This window comes from Gallus gallus, chromosome 13 (assembly GCF_016699485.2).
Source record: "Gallus gallus isolate bGalGal1 chromosome 13, bGalGal1.mat.broiler.GRCg7b, whole genome shotgun sequence".
Classification (NCBI taxonomy): Eukaryota; Metazoa; Chordata; class Aves; order Galliformes; family Phasianidae; genus Gallus; species Gallus gallus.
The window spans coordinates 15,311,617-15,328,096 of NC_052544.1; the positions used below are offsets into that span (position 1 = coordinate 15,311,617).

General features: G+C 40.7%; 2 protein-coding genes and 1 long non-coding RNA gene across 4 annotated transcripts in view; 1 reads left to right on the forward strand and 2 right to left on the reverse strand.

Annotated features, from left to right (window-relative positions):
- CAMLG (calcium modulating ligand) lies at nt 1-7,890 on the reverse strand. Of its 2 annotated transcripts, none has more exons than XM_046900291.1 (4): nt 5,719-7,890; nt 4,100-4,554; nt 3,317-3,382; nt 1-2,539 (listed from the first exon to the last, which is right to left on the reverse strand). In XM_046900291.1, the coding sequence occupies exons 1-4, from the start codon at nt 5,759-5,761 to the stop codon at nt 2,348-2,350; spliced, it is 756 nt and encodes a 251-aa protein (XP_046756247.1). In that variant the 5' UTR covers nt 5,762-7,890; the 3' UTR covers nt 1-2,347. The 2 variants fall into 2 exon arrangements, with proteins under 2 accessions (XP_046756247.1, NP_990293.1); NM_204962.2 differs by lacking the exon at nt 5,719-7,890 and adding an exon at nt 4,866-5,039.
- Nucleotides 5,506-12,034, forward strand: LOC121106746. Its single transcript, XR_005839697.2, has 2 exons — nt 5,506-5,964; nt 10,343-12,034. It is a non-coding gene; the product is annotated as an uncharacterized LOC121106746 (long non-coding RNA).
- Nucleotides 6,543-16,480, reverse strand: part of SEC24A (SEC24 homolog A, COPII coat complex component) — a 23,207-nt gene continuing 13,269 nt past the window's right edge. Inside the window, exons 11-23 of the mRNA NM_001321593.2 lie at nt 15,714-15,832; nt 15,083-15,138; nt 14,582-14,788; nt 14,274-14,394; nt 13,586-13,744; nt 12,888-13,061; nt 12,284-12,394; nt 11,899-12,074; nt 11,326-11,463; nt 10,884-10,988; nt 10,654-10,746; nt 9,902-10,005; nt 6,543-9,515 (exon numbers count right to left, since the gene is read on the reverse strand). Of these exons, the coding sequence (NP_001308522.1) occupies nt 9,401-9,515; nt 9,902-10,005; nt 10,654-10,746; nt 10,884-10,988; nt 11,326-11,463; nt 11,899-12,074; nt 12,284-12,394; nt 12,888-13,061; nt 13,586-13,744; nt 14,274-14,394; nt 14,582-14,788; nt 15,083-15,138; nt 15,714-15,832 (1,678 nt within the window). The 3' untranslated portion in view covers nt 6,543-9,400. The remainder of the gene's footprint in view (nt 9,516-9,901; nt 10,006-10,653; nt 10,747-10,883; nt 10,989-11,325; nt 11,464-11,898; nt 12,075-12,283; nt 12,395-12,887; nt 13,062-13,585; nt 13,745-14,273; nt 14,395-14,581; nt 14,789-15,082; nt 15,139-15,713; nt 15,833-16,480) is intronic.

Genomic DNA, 16,480 nt, shown 5'->3' on the forward strand with positions numbered 1-16,480 from the left:
TGGGGGGGTAACAAATTTACTTTTAATAGAAAACAATCAGTTCAGCAATATACATTAAACAACAAGGATAAACAAAGATAAGTTAAAACGGAATGAAGGAGATTCATCTCTTGGCCTGAGATGAGGAGTCACTCACAGAAGCCCAGCCAGCCCTTCCCCATCCCTCGCAGACAAGGAGTCCACGTTCCACAGCCCCAGCTGGGAGCCCACCGGGCAGCAGCACACATCTGCAGGCTGAGGAGCTCCACGTGGGCTCTCCTGGCACGTTTCCTTCCAGCACCTTCCAGACAAAACAAGCTGCACCACCTTCAGGCACCAGCAGTACAGAAGGACTGCATGAGGGGCTGACTGAACCTACACCAGGTGCTCACCTGCCTTGTCATCCAGGTGGATATTACTATTAGTTGCTTAAGATTAAAAGCTCACTGCCTTTTTCAGATGGTACTTTTGCCACTTAGTTGTGTTGCATTTGGGCGTATGGGGGGTGAGAACAGTGGTAACATTTTAAACAACATTACTACATCTTATTTTTCATGTCAGCTATTTCAATTTGGTGAAATTCCTGTCTGCTTCAGAAGCTTTATTTCTATCTGTGCTAACAGGCCTAAATCAGAACCATTTCCAGCCCAGCTTTGGACACCTGAAATATAACATCCACTGGAAGATAATCAGTAAAAAAAAACCAATTGTCAAAGCAATGCACAAGCTGTCATGCCACAAACAAATCTAACACAAGAGTCTGAGATCCAGTGCTGAAATTTTAGCAGGAATCTTTAACAGGAAAGGCTACACAGAAAGCAGGGCCATGTGTGTTAAATGAGGATAATCAACCACTTTGGCTCCCTAAAAAAGCTCTGCAGACAACAAGGTAGCTACGTGTCTCTCTACACTAACAGCAGTGCATGTCCTGTTACCTCAGTGTCTACATTCAGAAAACTAGAAAGCAAAATCATACCAAGTTTACCTTCAACGTACATTTTCACAGATCAGCAGCAGGTAAGGCTATTTGGAATGGCACCTCCCTCCTCTCACCACAATTCTTATAATGGAAAACAAGAACATTCATTAGCCTGCTACTTTAGCCAGGACTCACTTGGATCTGTTGTCTTTTCAGCTACGTGGCTGGACATCCATCGGGAAAGTATGCTTTCTCTCTTTATACATGGATCTTTATGTGGCAGTCAATTAAAAACAACAGTTTCTTTCTTATTTTCCTCTCACATGTAATGCACGGGATTTAAAACGGGAACAGCTAATATGATTTCACTGGGCCAGTTTCAAAAACACTTAAGGGAACGGTTAGCAAACCAGTCAACATCCACAGATCTGCTGAATCAAAGACCCTGTTTATACTACTGGGGTGTAGTACTGTCATAAAGCAGTAGCAGAACTCCCAGGCAATTATAGTTCTGTTTACACACAACTGTTTGATCACGAACGTATCAAGTTAATGAAGGTCATGTAGGAAAAAAGCTGTCCTAGGCAGTCCTGCAAAACCCTATTTGTACATATAACAGACAAGTGGTTGACACTGCAGCTCAGTGGCTGGTCTGCTTCCCCTCCTGAGGTGAGGTGGTATTTTTTGTTCATTTGTTGAGAAAGCAGCACAGTGAGCTATGCTAGCAATTGGCTGCTGGGAACTCACAAACAGATGAGAGTCACCATTTTAACAACTCTGTTTCTTCCTACTTTTTATGACTGACACTTGTAAACAACAGGAGGTTGGGTGATTTGTTTGCCTTTTTTTTTTTTTTGCTTAGCTGTTTTGCCCCATAATCATCAAATTAAATCAACCACAATCACACCATGAATGTAAGGCAAGGTTTAGGACAACAGCGGCACGTTTTGCCAACCTTCTCCAAAAGCAGCTACTTAGTTTGACAACCTGAACTGGAACAACAAAATGATTTCTTTCATTTAGAGCTCTCTTTAAGAACAGGAGCAACACAAAATGAGCTATATTAGCTATATTTGTACTATATATATATATATATATGGTTCTGCTGAAAGGAATTCCCCTTGCTCTCACCAGAAGGAACAAAGGCAGCTCTGTAAATTTTTATGAAGGAGGTGAGAAGGACATCAACTTACTAAACAAATCTTCCGGCAACACTTGCATTCTATTCTTCACATTTTTAGTGGGCAGACACAGTATTTAAATAAACCAAACTAATACAACTGGCAGCCTGGGACCTTGCTGTTCCATCTCCCAGATGACTGGATGTAAGGCTCCTTTCAAGCATTCAAAAACAGGAAAGAATTTTAACTAAGGTTTAAACCTGTCAGATGGTAAAGGCATACAGACCGGAAAGCTTTAGTGTAAGTACTGCACTGAACTCTATGGCCATCATGGTACTTCAGAGCCGAAGAACAGAGTGAGTTCGTGGCAAAAGATAAACGTAAAGAAATAGACACAGAGGTCTGTGAAAACATCTCCCATTTTGCTGTAGGTGTCCATAGAGCGACTGATCACTTCTGCAGGGATTCCAGACAGTAAAAGAGCAGCAGTTAGTACTGTAGTTTTCACCTTCTTCTCACTCTAGAAGGAAAAACAATATATGATGTTAGTTCTGCTACAATCCAGTTCTGCTTAACATCACAGTTTCACATACCCAGGCACTTCCAGATTCACTGGCAAGAATAGCATGTTTGCACTGATTCCCTCCAGGAGTCACAATACTTTACTTAACCTAGCTACAGATTCAAGCTGTGGAGGATCTGAGGAGCTGAATGAGAAGCTAGCTGACAGCAGAAAAACTGCATCATGGATGCTATGCCCACTTCACGGTGGCAACCCCATCAAGCTGTAAAGCGGAGGTCTGGATTGAAGATAAGCACAAAGCTTCATGCACAAAGGTCTCGTTAATAGCTATCATTCAAACTAACACCACAAATGGAACACAGAGCCCTTAAAGCCCAAACACCACCTCATTCCTTAATGACCACCCCCACAAATTTTGTCCAGGAATCACATATGCCCAATGGCCGTTAATAGAGCTAACAGTAGCCACAGAAGAGCACTACCTAGGATGCTTCTGCTTTTCTCCTAAAGACACGAAGATAAACTGGAATTTCCCAGTCAGATGCCTTTAATTAGCTTATAGCTAAATAAGCTGCTAGCCCACATTTTCACAGCAACTTCTAAAAAGATTTGGACTAAATCTGGGAATACTAACAGCTAGCATTAGTTACGAGCATCTGATAATTCTCAATTCTACACCTCAAAACAAAATAAGAATATTCCCCACGCAACAATACAACCTAAGCACGGGTTTAAAACATTTGAAATTAATCTAATTGTGAAAAATTGTTTTACCTTTGGAAAGTACTTGGATAGTCCCATGTAAGCAAGTTGTAGAGTAAGAAAGGGTGCAAATATTGACTGACGGAAGAGAAAAGAATATATTAAAATGCAGAAATAATAGATAAGAACACAAATTTAATTAACAGCACTATCGTTGAATACTACCAACGTAAGCAGACAAGTTATGTGTCAGAAGCATTGTTCTGCCTTGCTTGCTTTCAGTCTTAAAACCTGAAATTACATGACAGAGCAGTGTGTAAAAACAAGCTGAGTGCTCCAGAAGGTGGCAGGCTGCACCAGCCATGCACTTGTGCAAGATGTGCCCACAGACACCTGCACTACTGAGGAACTGCTTTCCTCAACAGGTTGATAAATGAGTAGGATCTGCATATCACAATACAAATGTTGTAGTTTTTACTCCGTTATTCTTTCGTGAAGAATAACAGTTGACTCAAACTTGCATAGGACTTAAGCAGTAATAATTATTCCAGTGTTGCTTCTCCTCAGAGCATTAAGAACCAAAAGCATGCAACTCTCAGCTGTAACTTCGCAGCTGTGCAACACAGATTCTGACATAGTTATCATCTCAAGGAATGCCAGAGTGGTTGTGTGGTGAGGTTTTTTTTTTCCTTTTATACAGCTGTCAGCAAGGTAAAGAATGCCTGAAGTTCCCATCCTACTTAGCCCTCCACAAACAGCTTTCAACCCCAGACAAACAGTGTTTTACATGAGCTGAGCCCTAAGCCTGCAGTTAAGTAACCAAACAGAATGGGATTGTTTGCTTCCTGAACTCACCAAGTACTTGCACACAAACGCCCTTACTGCAATGGCAAGCAGAGCGCATCCCACTAATCTAAAAATGCGGAAAGAATCAAACTCCTCCACTGCATTCCCATTCTCTTGGCTTGGCTTCTCATTCATCAGCTGGTTCCTCAGCTTCAGAGCTTCATCAAATCTGGATAAGTATTGTTCTAATCCATGCCTGGGTGGCCGTGCTGCAGCTTCAGATGGCAGCTCCCCTCTGTTACGGTGACGGAGCTCGCCTGTGCCCTCACTGACAAGCTGAGGGGTCTTACTGAACAAGTCCTTATCGCCTTTGAGGTCTCCCACGCTGCCTGCATGGTCAGCTGCTCCGGACACATTAGAGACAGAATCACCAAGCACGATTCGCTTTGAAACAGAAGGAAGAGGCAGGGAATTGGATTTATCTTGCTCGTGTTGAAGTTTTGATTCCACGTGACTTTCATCATCTAAAGAGGAGAAACAAAAGCACAGAGTTACACACACTGAGCGCTCAGAACAACGTTTCAGCCTCAGTACCGGGCTGAGGTTCAGCGCTGATGTCCGGACAGCCCGCAGAAACCCAAACGCCTCAGCTATGAATCGGCAGGAAAAATCCCTGAGGGAACGGCAGCTCCTCCCCCGCTCTGTGAGACACCCGGCAGGGCAGGGACTCCGCTCAGCGATTTTCTGCCTTTACCGAGGAAGACGGCCGCGGAGGGGCAGGGCAGGGCAGGGCCGGGCCGGGAGCCCCCACACCACACGGCGCCGCAGCGCTCACCCTTGCCCGCCGCGGGCCGATGGAAGCCCATGATGCGGTTGATCCGCTCCTCCGAGTTCATCAGCAGCTTCCTCCGCCGCAGCTCCGCTCGCCGCTGGGAGGCCGAGAGCCCCGCGGGGGCCCCCGGGGACGCCGCTCCCACCCCGCCGCCGTCCTCCATCCCCGGCAGAAGAGGCCGCGGCGCCGCACAAAAAGGGGCTGCGCCGCCTCAACGCGCAGGCGCCATCACCGCCCACTTCCAGTGGCCGAAGCCCGCGCCGCCACCTTGCGTAAGGGCAAAGAGACCGGGGAGAGCCCGCCACCGGCTCCTTTCTGGAGGGGCCTCGCCGAGCGCTGTGCCCTCGACAAAGATGGCCGCCCCATTATCGGAAGTGACGTAACAGGGCGAGAGGCGACGCGGTGGCCCAATCCCCCATCAGGGCGGGGAGGGCGCCGGGGCTGCGGGTTGAGGGCTGTGCGTGTATGCAGGGCTGCGCCCTCAGTCCGCCCGGGTAACGCGCCTCGCCCCTCACGCGAGGGTAACACCTTCCTTATCGTAAAAAGAGGTGAAGACACCACACTGCATGCGAACAGTTAGGGGAACGTTTCTAGGCGAGGAAGTACTTACCTGACACGCAGGAACAGGAAGCAGAACGGCGTTAAACTGCGGCAGGGCTCTCCTTGACAGGAGCAGCACCGGGAAAGGTCACCCCGGAGCGCGGCGCCAGGGTGAAGGCCCGCGGTTAGCACGGCCCCTTTAGCTACAGAAGCAGATCACACTTCTGCTTGTGCGACAAAGAGTGGTAAAAGTGAGTGACGGTGCCTTCTTTTAGCCGAATGCTCCAGGAGGTGACGTGCAGTGCAGTGGAAGTACCTGAGAGCCAAAGCAAACGGGCAGTGGCACAGATTCTCCTCATCAGTGCAGCTGATCTCCTCCATCCCCCTCAGCGCTGAAGGACTTCCACTCCATCCGTCAGGCCGTGACACGGAGCAGGGCTGGGCCCTTCCCCAGGCCTACAGCGGGAGGGCTGTGCTGCTGGAGCACCGAATGCAGCAGCAAATCAATAGAGAGAGAAAACAGTGCTGCTATTGCTGATAGGTCCAGTCAGTAATTTCTAAGGTAGGTGATTTAGAGAATAATAGGATCCTGTTACATACAGAGTTCAAAGCACCGGGCTCACACATGAACTCATACACAACAAACCAGAAGCAGCAATGAGAGCTCATAAAAGAACTGACAAGCAGAAGATGGAATGCCTTCGATAAATAAAGCATTAAAAGAGTGGAATGTTACATGAAGACGTGAGAAAACCTACAGTGAAATGAAGCACTGTGCTGGGAGCACTGCTGAAGGCAGCCTGAATTCCTCCCATCAGTGCCACTGGCTTAAGACCAATTTCCTGCTGGACAGCAGAGTTCCACGTGGTGGAATGCAGCACCAGGGGGGGCTTATGAGAGTAACAGCCCAAGGTAGGGTAAATAGTGATGCTGAATGACAAGGGACAAAAAAAGAAATGCCATTGACAACTTCTAAATCAACTGGAACTGGCTTTCCTCAGTGCCCTCTCCTGGATCGCTGACAGGAAAGTTTTAGCTAAAAGTAGAATTTATCACTGCTACTACATGCTACTTATCTTGATTGATCAAATACAGTAGTTTAATTTCATTGCTAAGAAAGGACTGACGGACTGGCATGAGTTCTTTCAATTAATTTTATTGAGTAGCCAAATCTGATAAATTAGCACAGATAAAATAAGCATTTGCGTGTGTTACAAATGACTTTTTACAGGAATAAAAGAGTGAAAATTACAAACTGTAAAAAGGAGGACAAGGAAATCCTGTCTCAAATTCAGAAGGGGGAAGATTTATCATTTCATACTGAAGATCAAATGTCCAAGTTCAGAAAGGAAAGGTTTAATAATACAATATTGTACACTACTTTACACAATTAAATTTACTATAAGGATGACATCCGTAATAGTAAACAGAAGCTTAAAATCACATTGAATGGTCCCTTATTTAACAGCCATTTTGCATCTTTTATTAAATACTGTTAAGAAATTAAATCTAAATAAAAGCGAATCATTCTAGTTATTGCAAAACAATCTACGTGGACTTAGACTCAAATATATTAAATTAAAAACAATAATGAAAGCAAAGTAAAATGGATGGTAACAACGTTGGCTGAACACTAATGTGTCAAATACAGAAATGAGTTTAAAAAAATTCCTCAACTAGAAAAATAGAGTACATTTGCAGTGGTAGAGTTGTGATGAGATCTAAAAACCAGAGCCACTCTTGCCTGTTTGTACAGTTCATCATCAGTGTCCTCATTTTTCAATGGTAGGTAGGAGTGACACATCATGGATAGCTGCGGTCATCTGTCCTCTATTGACCTTACAGCACAGCAGGCTTTTCCCACTGCAAGGGAATAAACTTACAAAGTTCAATACAGAATTTCTTTCAAGGTGAAAATCCAAGGTGAAAAAGACATGTTCTGCTCCAAGAGGGTTCATGTGAGTCTTGATTATAGGTATTGTCTTGTAAAACTTAGGGACCCTAAAAGTTAACTGCCACACAGACCAACGTGCGTAGCTGTTAGTCTGGTGTACAATGGTGGACAATGAAGTAATCTCCAACATTTATTAAAAGAAGGGGGGGGCTAAAATACAGCCATTGTAAGAGGCAGATTTGGGGTGGGCCATTAGAAGCAATGACAACTTTCAGCATCTGAGTGATAATACACCCAAGATACAAGTTTTAAGTGATAACCTATGCAAGTGCATAGCTTCCATTTAAGAGACTTCTTTCTCTGGGAAAATATCTGACTGTTCAAACTTAAAACCTGATGCATTCTGACTAGAAACTGTGCAATCTTCTAAAAAGCTGTTCAAGTAAATATACTCCTGTTTGCTACAGAGACAGCAGACAGGGAAGCTTAAATAGGTTCTATTATAGTCTTTCCATTCTATTTCAGACACTGTTCTGAACTTTACCTTCTTGTGCTCAAGCAAAAAGACAATTTCTCCAAAGAAACTCCTCCCCTGAAATAAGGCAACTCCTGACAATCAAGTGTAGCTACAGCCTGCAATGGTAGCAAATGATTAACCTATGATGTCCTCTCGCATTTGTTTCACAAGGTGTGAGCTAACCAGACCAGCCACACAGAACGTGCTTGACCTCTTATATTTTAACTGTTCACATTACTTGCCCCAGAAGGATTTTGCAAGACCTTTATGTTTATCATTTAACAACAAAAAGTTATCCATAAGAATGTCTCCCATTTGTCACATCCCTCTTTACATCATAGGTGCACAGATACAGTAACAAATACTCTTTATGTTGCTAGCTGTCAGTGATCTCTGAAAAAGTTATTAATATGCTTTTATAAAATGAAATTGTGTATAAATTTTCACTTCAAGTCTGATGTCAGCTTCCACCTGTAGCTCTGGCAGGGATCTGAGAGTACATTTAAAGCTTTCATTTGGTGCATGCTGGCTTTGGATCTAGGTTCATTAAGCAGCTGCAGTAAAGAAATTTTGGAAACTTCAAGTGTGTCTCAAGCCATAAACAGACCTTAAAATATGCTTTTGTCTTTGGAAAAAAATTCTTTTCCAATTTTAGTGTCAGAATATTGAATGTGGTCTCAAAACACTGTTCTAAGTGCCATCATACAAACATTTCAGAAGCCTTTTAGGGGCCTAACATTCAGTTAATGTAAACAGGAGCACAAAGTATATTAAATAAAATCTGAAATAACCTTACTTGACCTTCCACTCCCACACCATTCAAAAACTGAAAGTAAAACTATTCATTTTACTAAAGAAAACCAAAGCTACAGAAATCTGCTGCTCACTCAGTCACTGACTTCAATGCATCCCATATGAGGAGGGCTTGCTCCTCCATGGTTGTTTTTTTAATTGGAATACTGTCTTACTAAAAGCTTTCATAAATTAAGCCATCTTGTCTAGGTTAAGCTTACCTTGAGTCCTATTAGCCATAATCCATTCCAAACACTGGATTCTAAGTTTGATAATTATTTGTTCGTTTCACAATGAGCAGTTGCTTCATTGCTACTTTAAGCATTTCTAAGCTGAACACGGAGATGCTCTGTGATCACTGATGCACTTATAAAGAATTTCCCTGCAAATCATGATCAGTATTGTGAGGTTTTATATCTAGCAGCAAAAAAAAAAGCAAAGAGTTACAGAAATATACATTTTGAACAACAAAGAACTCTTTATTTTACAAAATGTCTTTCACCTTTTCAGTATTGCCTTTGTGGATGTACTTCATGCTGCAACTACTTACAGTAAAAACATGATTTGCAGCAAATTAAAGGTGCTCAACCAGTTCCGATAGTTTGATTTTTAAGGTACAATATGTAGTTGCACATTTGATTCTCAGATGTGGTCCTTTATTTGCTTTAGTTCGTTGAAATCACAGTGAGAACCTCTCATAGACTGCCTCAGGCCACAGACTTCATGAAGATATTACAAGCACAAGTGTCCTTTACTGCAAAAATCTTTCCTTTAAGTGAGCCAAAGGCTAGTGTTTCATTTATTCACTTGCTGCTGTATGTGAAGGAGGAACTCATAGTATGATAAGGCTGATTCAGTTCTGTCTTCAATCATATTCTGCAGGAAACTTGATTTCAATGGGCTGTCATCCCTTCAAAATAAAAATAAGTGGTTGAGTGAAATAAATTTTCACCAAAATCTTCAGTGCAATACATTCAGAACATTACAGATCAAGTGCAAGATATTTTCAGAACTCAAGAACATATGAAAGAAGATCTCAAGTAGCATTTGTGATTAACCCCAACAAATGCACTTAACAGAATTCGCTCTGTTCATCTGACAAACACAAGATTTGTCTTTAACATTTTGTCTTAATCTGCAGAAATCCTAAATCAAAGACAACTCACACCAAGTCATATCTGCTGTCAAGGCTGGTAGGCACAGCATTTAACACTGATAAAACTTGCTTTAAGAAAGTGCAGTACACAACATCCAACTACGTACAGTAAAAGGTCCCAAAGACTCTTAAACACTTACTTTATTACATATAGTATAGGAAAGAAAGGTCTCTGTTCTCGCAGCCAAGAAATAAAAGCTACTGTTCTGATGGATTCTGCAGTTTCAAGTTCTGGGAGGTGAGTCTAAGATGTAAAGAACATCATTAATACATACACAATATTTTTCAGGGAAGCAGCAAATGGAACACAAAATAGCCCAACTGTACCCTACAAAGGAGTACAAAGAAATTCCAGACACACACTGGGATTAATAGTTTTACTCTGATCTGTTTTGAAACAGTCAAGGACACTGAAACTGTATCAGCAATTGACTATGAGAACGTTGATGACTGAGTGGTTGTTTTACTGCAAGGACAGTGATTCTCCACTAAATCTCTGAGTGTAGTATTCCCAAACATTTGTAGTATGTTGAGTTCTGATAAACTTAATCATTGCCAATCTGTACTTAATGTCCTTTCAGGGGAAGGTAACAGTCACAGAACTAGAGGTCCCTTCCAGCCCCTACAGAGATGGAGTCCAGCCCCCCTACAGCAGGTTACACAGGTAGGCATCCAGGTGGGTCTTGAATACCTCCACAGTAGATTTTCCTTCTAAATCTAGGTAACAGTTTTTGTCTGGAGAAACTCCAAGAGTACCAAATTATTTTTTTTCCTAGATCCAGATTTATGGTGACTAACTAGAGGGCTAATATTTGAACATGCATTCTAATGCCCATGCAGATAGTATTCTGGCTGCACCGCGCAACTAGCATACAACAAAGCTAGCACCTACCATATTCTGTGGTATTGAGCCATAATTCGGAACTCCAAGGACCTGGCTGATAAAGCTCTGCCCACAGCTCTTCCCAATCCACAGAAACATCACCTGAAAGGTAAACAGCAATATCATCTAATGTGAAACAACACCTCAGCAGCCTCCTATACATTTTGAGTTCTCAGCAAGAACATCAAGTCAATATAAATTGGAATACTTCTTAAAATCACCACCACCACGCAACTTACAGAGCCAGCATCCATAAGGTAGGCACCTTCCCTACTCAATTTCTCCACTGATAGCTGGAGAATGGGTGGCTGAGGTATAGTTCTGTCATTGATGTTGAGAGCTCCCTGAAGAAAAAGAAAGAAAACACAGTTCACATCTTGATGCATTGAAACAGTCACAAGAACAAAAGGTTAAATAAGAAAAGGGTATTGAAGTTAGACTGTATAGTTCCAATTACACTATAAGTACATAATTTACTACTAAACTTCTTAGTATTTTGAGAGGTGCACTTCATGTTTATCTTCATCAGTTCTACGAGCAACAACTGGGAAAATGTGAACCATCACATTTGAGATATGTAGCTTAAATACGGACAATTTGAGTGGAATTTCTTTCAACTTCACATAATTCAAACCCATGGGACCAGACACAAACAGGCCACGTAGCAATGCAAGTGCTCACCTCATCTGTGAGATTATCCACTCTGTACAAACTGGGGTGTGTCATAAGCATGAGGTAAACAAGAGGCTGGTTTTTCACTTGACACATGCTAAAGATGCGTTCATCTAGACGTGCATTCGTCCCAGTTTGAAATGCTTTCTGCAAACAATCAGACATTTAATTTGACCATTAAGGACTACAACAGACTCCCAGGCAAAGATGAACATTCACCACCTGTCAGAGTATGTGTTATCTACTCAGGCCTACGAGACAAACAGGTTTCGTTCTACATTTGTCTTTCTAGTCACCAAGTTCTGGGGGAGCAGAGAAATCAAACTCTTATCTTGAGAGAATTTTATCTGTACAAGAATATTCACAAATCCGTAAGATCTCAATATTCTAACAGAAATATCAGAAAGACTGGTTTTATCAAGCAACCTAAAACAAACAACTTCTCAATTTTGAGTCCTATGAAAATGTTGGAAGAAGATAGATGCTATTTTGTACAGCAACGACATGCTCTTTTACTTCAGGGTTGACATGCCAAGCACAGACAATTATCCTCCTCTGGCATAGCTTCCTTTTAACTCTTACCTGTTTTAAGAGTGCCAGTACATAAAGTGGGAAGAGCCGTAGTGAACTGGGGGCCATGAGACCAGGCTGCTGAATGCTCAGGACTGATGAACGGTAAGCAGACAAAGAATCTATCACCGCGTTGACCAAAGCATCTCGAGCATCACTCAAGGTAGCAGAAACTGATCGATCCACAGCTAAAAAATAAAGTTGTTTAAAATATTTCCCACCATGATAATACACCAGACTACATTCAGGTGATTACATACAACTGTGCTGATACTTCACTTAAGCCAAGCATTAAAAACATACAATCACTCCTCTAACATTACCATTCAGAGGACTACTGCTGAAAGCTTTAGGGATATCATCCATATACATCCAAACAAACTCTTATCATGCTTACCCATATTGGCTAACAGCCCAGTGATAGCTTGTACATCTGCCCCCAGGTAGACATCACTCAATGTTGTTACAACAGGTAAGCACATAGTGTGGACACGAATTCTCCTCTCACCTGTAAGACAATTAGAAAGTAGAGAGTCCAAATACTCCAAAAACTTCTGGTTTTTGAAGTAATTAGAGAAGTGCTACTATTTACTCAGTAACTTCTGCACACTTACATAACTGAATTACTTGGATAATTTCCCCATTAACACTACCAGCTGTGTTCAACCAAACAGGCAAAAGAAAATTAAGATTCAATTCCATTTATCATACAAACAGTGAAAGACATTGTTTTCAGTAGCTTTTGTAAATTGTTAGTTCTCAGTTTCTAGGATTAAGCCTACCTATTGACAGACCGGGGTAAGTTCCTCAGGAAACTTTTTGGTCTGGAAGAAGCAATAACACCAACAAGCCAGAACATATCACAGCTGTGATGTTGACATAGATAAAATAACTTGTAAGTTACTGCAACTGAATTACAGCTTATAACTAATCAAAATGACTCAATTGAATATTGTACCTGAATATAACTAGTTTCAGCTCACAGTATATAGATAGCTTACCTTTGCTAGATGTGTACAGAAGAGCTGACTGGAAAGAAACAACCTGCATATCAGTAAGACTTTCTTCTACTGACATTTGCACAGCATATCCTGCATCTGGGTTCACATTGGGTAACGACAACAAGTCTGTAGATCGTACAAAGAAGTTCCCATGGAAGGTATGAATGGAAAGACCTACAAGATAAGCATTAGGTTGAATCAATTTTAGTTATAGTCAGATGTGAAATACAGACACCATTTACAAATTCAACATCACTGTTAGATGGCTCTGTATCAGAATGTCAAGATCCTTCAATAAAATAAAGTAGGAAATACCCCACACAGATGATTAACCCACAAAATCCGCAATGCTTAGCAGAAGCCAGGAATTCAGAAATGAAATTGATGCAGAATAATAGCAAGTCTTTATGCTATGAAAGCAGTCCTCTGTTGAAATAGCAACCTGGCAAGATGTCCAGTATTAGCAATCATATGATGTAATATCTTCCAACTTCTAAGTTCCAAATACAGTCTTAAAAATGGCTCAATTCTTGGTACTGGATTTTACTTTTCTAATCTCTTTCTTAATAACCATTTAATTTTATATTATGTCAAAATACCAAACAATCATTCCCAAACAACAGTGAATACTGCCCGCTCCTCCCCCTCCACCCCACCATACACTATTTGCTCCTGCCCCCAAATAAACACATCCAAACCTTTGGTGCATCTTATCCTCATGACAGCTTCAAATCCAATCTTTCTAGTTAAATATCGTTTCAACTCCTTTTGCAATTTCTCCACCTGGACAGGGTTGTGTTTATGATGATAAGATTGGTAGTAATAGACACTACCTGCAGAATATCTTGATATACAACCTGAAACAAAAAGATACAGTGTCAGAGCATCTACAGCTGCTGCTATGTTTTTAAATATACCAGAAGAATGTGATATTCTCTTTAATTACTAGACTGTTCACATGTGAAAAAAGCTCTGTTACACAGTCAGAGACATGCACAGAGAGATCCAACTATATTCAATTACGTATATAGGCATGGGCTGAAATTACAGGTACTCTGTCACTTCAAAATTTGATTAAATGGAGAAAAATATATTAAAAACCTACTCTAACAATAGTCTTACACCAGTGATAGAAGGCAGAAAAGAAACATTTCAATCAGGATCACAAAAATCCCCAATCCACTCAATAAGGGACAATGTGAGAACAATGATGCTAAATCAGAGCAAGACTGAAATATTGCATTCTGTTCACAGTGCTATCAAGGATGAATTTGCATCCCGACATGCTGGACTTCTTCAGATCAGGTTCAAATACTAAATGCTCATCTTTCTGACAAACACACAGAATCTCTAGAGTTATCTGTCATATAACTTCATACAACTTACCTAAAGAAGCCAAGTCAGAATACTGTCCACTAAGAAGAAACAAATCCACTGCAACCTGTTGTCCTGAGCAGTCCAAAGCTAACTTCTTGTAAAAATCAGTTGATGGTGTCAGGTGTATGTCCTGTTAACAAAAGGGAGTATTACAAAATAGAGGAAATAAGATTCATATATTTATTGCTTATTTTCAGGGACACTAATAATTGATTATCACTATTTCAGTAACATGGTTAAAAACAGGCAGTTCAAGAGCCATATGTATGTACAGAATAGGGCTGTCAGTTCTCTTAACCCTTTTTTGCTTTCCTAACCTTTGCAGTTGCTCTTTGGTTTGGCTCTTCTCGAGATTTCAGTGCTCCCATTCCCACAGATGGAAGCTGTGTCTGGAAGACAGAGATTCTACCTCCACTAGGGGACATCAGTTTAAAGGCTGCCTGTAATGCAGGCCCAAGAGCACTCTGAGTTTCCAGGGACTTGGTAAACATCTGTGGCAAGCTCTTCAATAGATCTTGAATTAGCTGCAAGATAGAAAATTAAGACAAAAATGTTAGTTTTTTTTATCAAGTTTATTACTGATTCATAAATATGTATTAATACTTCCAATATTATAGCAGTAAATAAATCCCAGCAAAAGTAAACTATTGTCTTGTTTTAGATTGTTAAATGTTTAAAGTCAAACAGAAGTTAGAAGACTTTTCCCCACTTCGAACTTGACATTTAAACATCAAATATTAAAGAGCACTAAATAAAACCCATGAACTATCAAGCATAGCTCATTATATGAATGTCATTTTTCACCTAACAGTTCTTACCTCTTTATTTTCATTTAAATTTACTAATAAGTTTTCTGGCATTGGTATAAATACATCTGGAAGAAAAAAATGTGTTAGTTGTTTTTTTAATGAAACAGAACAAGCTTTCCCAAATTTTATTTCCCAATCATTATACCTATTAAAAACAAACTGTATCATTGCATAAATGCATATAAACATCCACCTTTTTCTCCTGATAAGCATACCCTGTGGCTAGACTGCCACTTCAGAATAACAGCTGAGAGTGTTGAAGGATAGCAAAATCTATTCAATAAAAATGCACAAGATTTTCAAGAATACTACTCTGTTCCTTAGCATAAAAAGTGTCTTGAAAATAAGCAGAACATCCCTAAACTTATAGCAATTTATCAAGCATTATTTCAGTTTTGATCATAACAGAAATTTAGGCAGCTATACAAAATGAGATGTTAGGAAGGCTGTTGTCATGTTTTAAGTCACAAACAGCCAGAGCTGGCTCAGACATTCAGAGCTTCATAAAGGAACCTACTTCCACAGCCATTAATAGAGAGGACAATGACCTGATCTACCAACTCCCACCACACATACGTTTTTTCAAAAGAGCTATCGAAAGCAACAGTCATTAATACATACTAAAGCTATTGCTGCATACCTTCAATATCTGAAACTATAAGCATCTGAGGCTGAGAGAGACCTTCCTGAAGGCTGTAGAAATGGATTGTGCTGTCAAATGTTATGAAGCCTATTTTTGTTCTAGTGTTCCCAGGAAGCCTAAAAAAGTCAGACATATGGTGTTCAGTAAGATGAAATTTCATTTCTGCACGGCTTATTCTTTGAATACATTCACTGCACCTGTCTAAGGGTGTTAGCAAGTTGCTAGCTTAACAGCTATACTGCAAACACTTCAGTCACTTTGGAGAAAAAACAGGAGCTGGTAGTAGAATCACCTAGTAGACATTCAAGATTGTTTTTTTTTTTTAAGAGTAATAAAGATGTATTAATAACATTTAGAAAAAGTAAAGGTTTCCAAACAGTAATAAGTGCTTGTATTTTTTTAAATTTTAATTAAAACCTTATCCTAGAATCTAGCCTTTTAGAAGAGAAGCCATAAGAGCACACTGTGCTAACGCAATTGTCCTCCTTAGCACTGGACTTCAAAGACTTAAATTGTAGCCCCCTTTAGAAGCCCAGTATGGCAATTTTTTCAGAAAAGAATGATACCTGGACTACTCTGAGTTACCTTTCAGTAATTTCCAATGCTAGTCAAGTAGAAAGATGGATACCTTCCTATATTTTAGGTTTTGCAAAATATAATTCAAAGGACATCATTAATACATGTACTCCTTTCTGGGATTGACAAAGCAGATAGGAAAGACTCAGACTAAGAAGTGCACCTCAAAGTTACTTTATATACTGGCA

Excerpts from the sequence above, each read along its gene's own strand:
- CAMLG (NM_204962.2), bottom strand. The coding sequence starts at position 5,025 with ATGGAGGACGGCGGCGGGGTGGGAGCGGCGTCCCCGGGGGCCCCCGCG. Across the intron at positions 4,555-4,865 it reads TCGGCCCGCGGCGGGCAAGG|ATGATGAAAGTCACGTGGAA; the intron begins GTGAGCGCTGCG and ends TCTCCTCTTTAG. Across the intron at positions 2,540-3,316 it reads TATCCAAGTACTTTCCAAAG|AGTGAGAAGAAGGTGAAAAC; the intron begins GTAAAACAATTT and ends TTTTCCTTCTAG.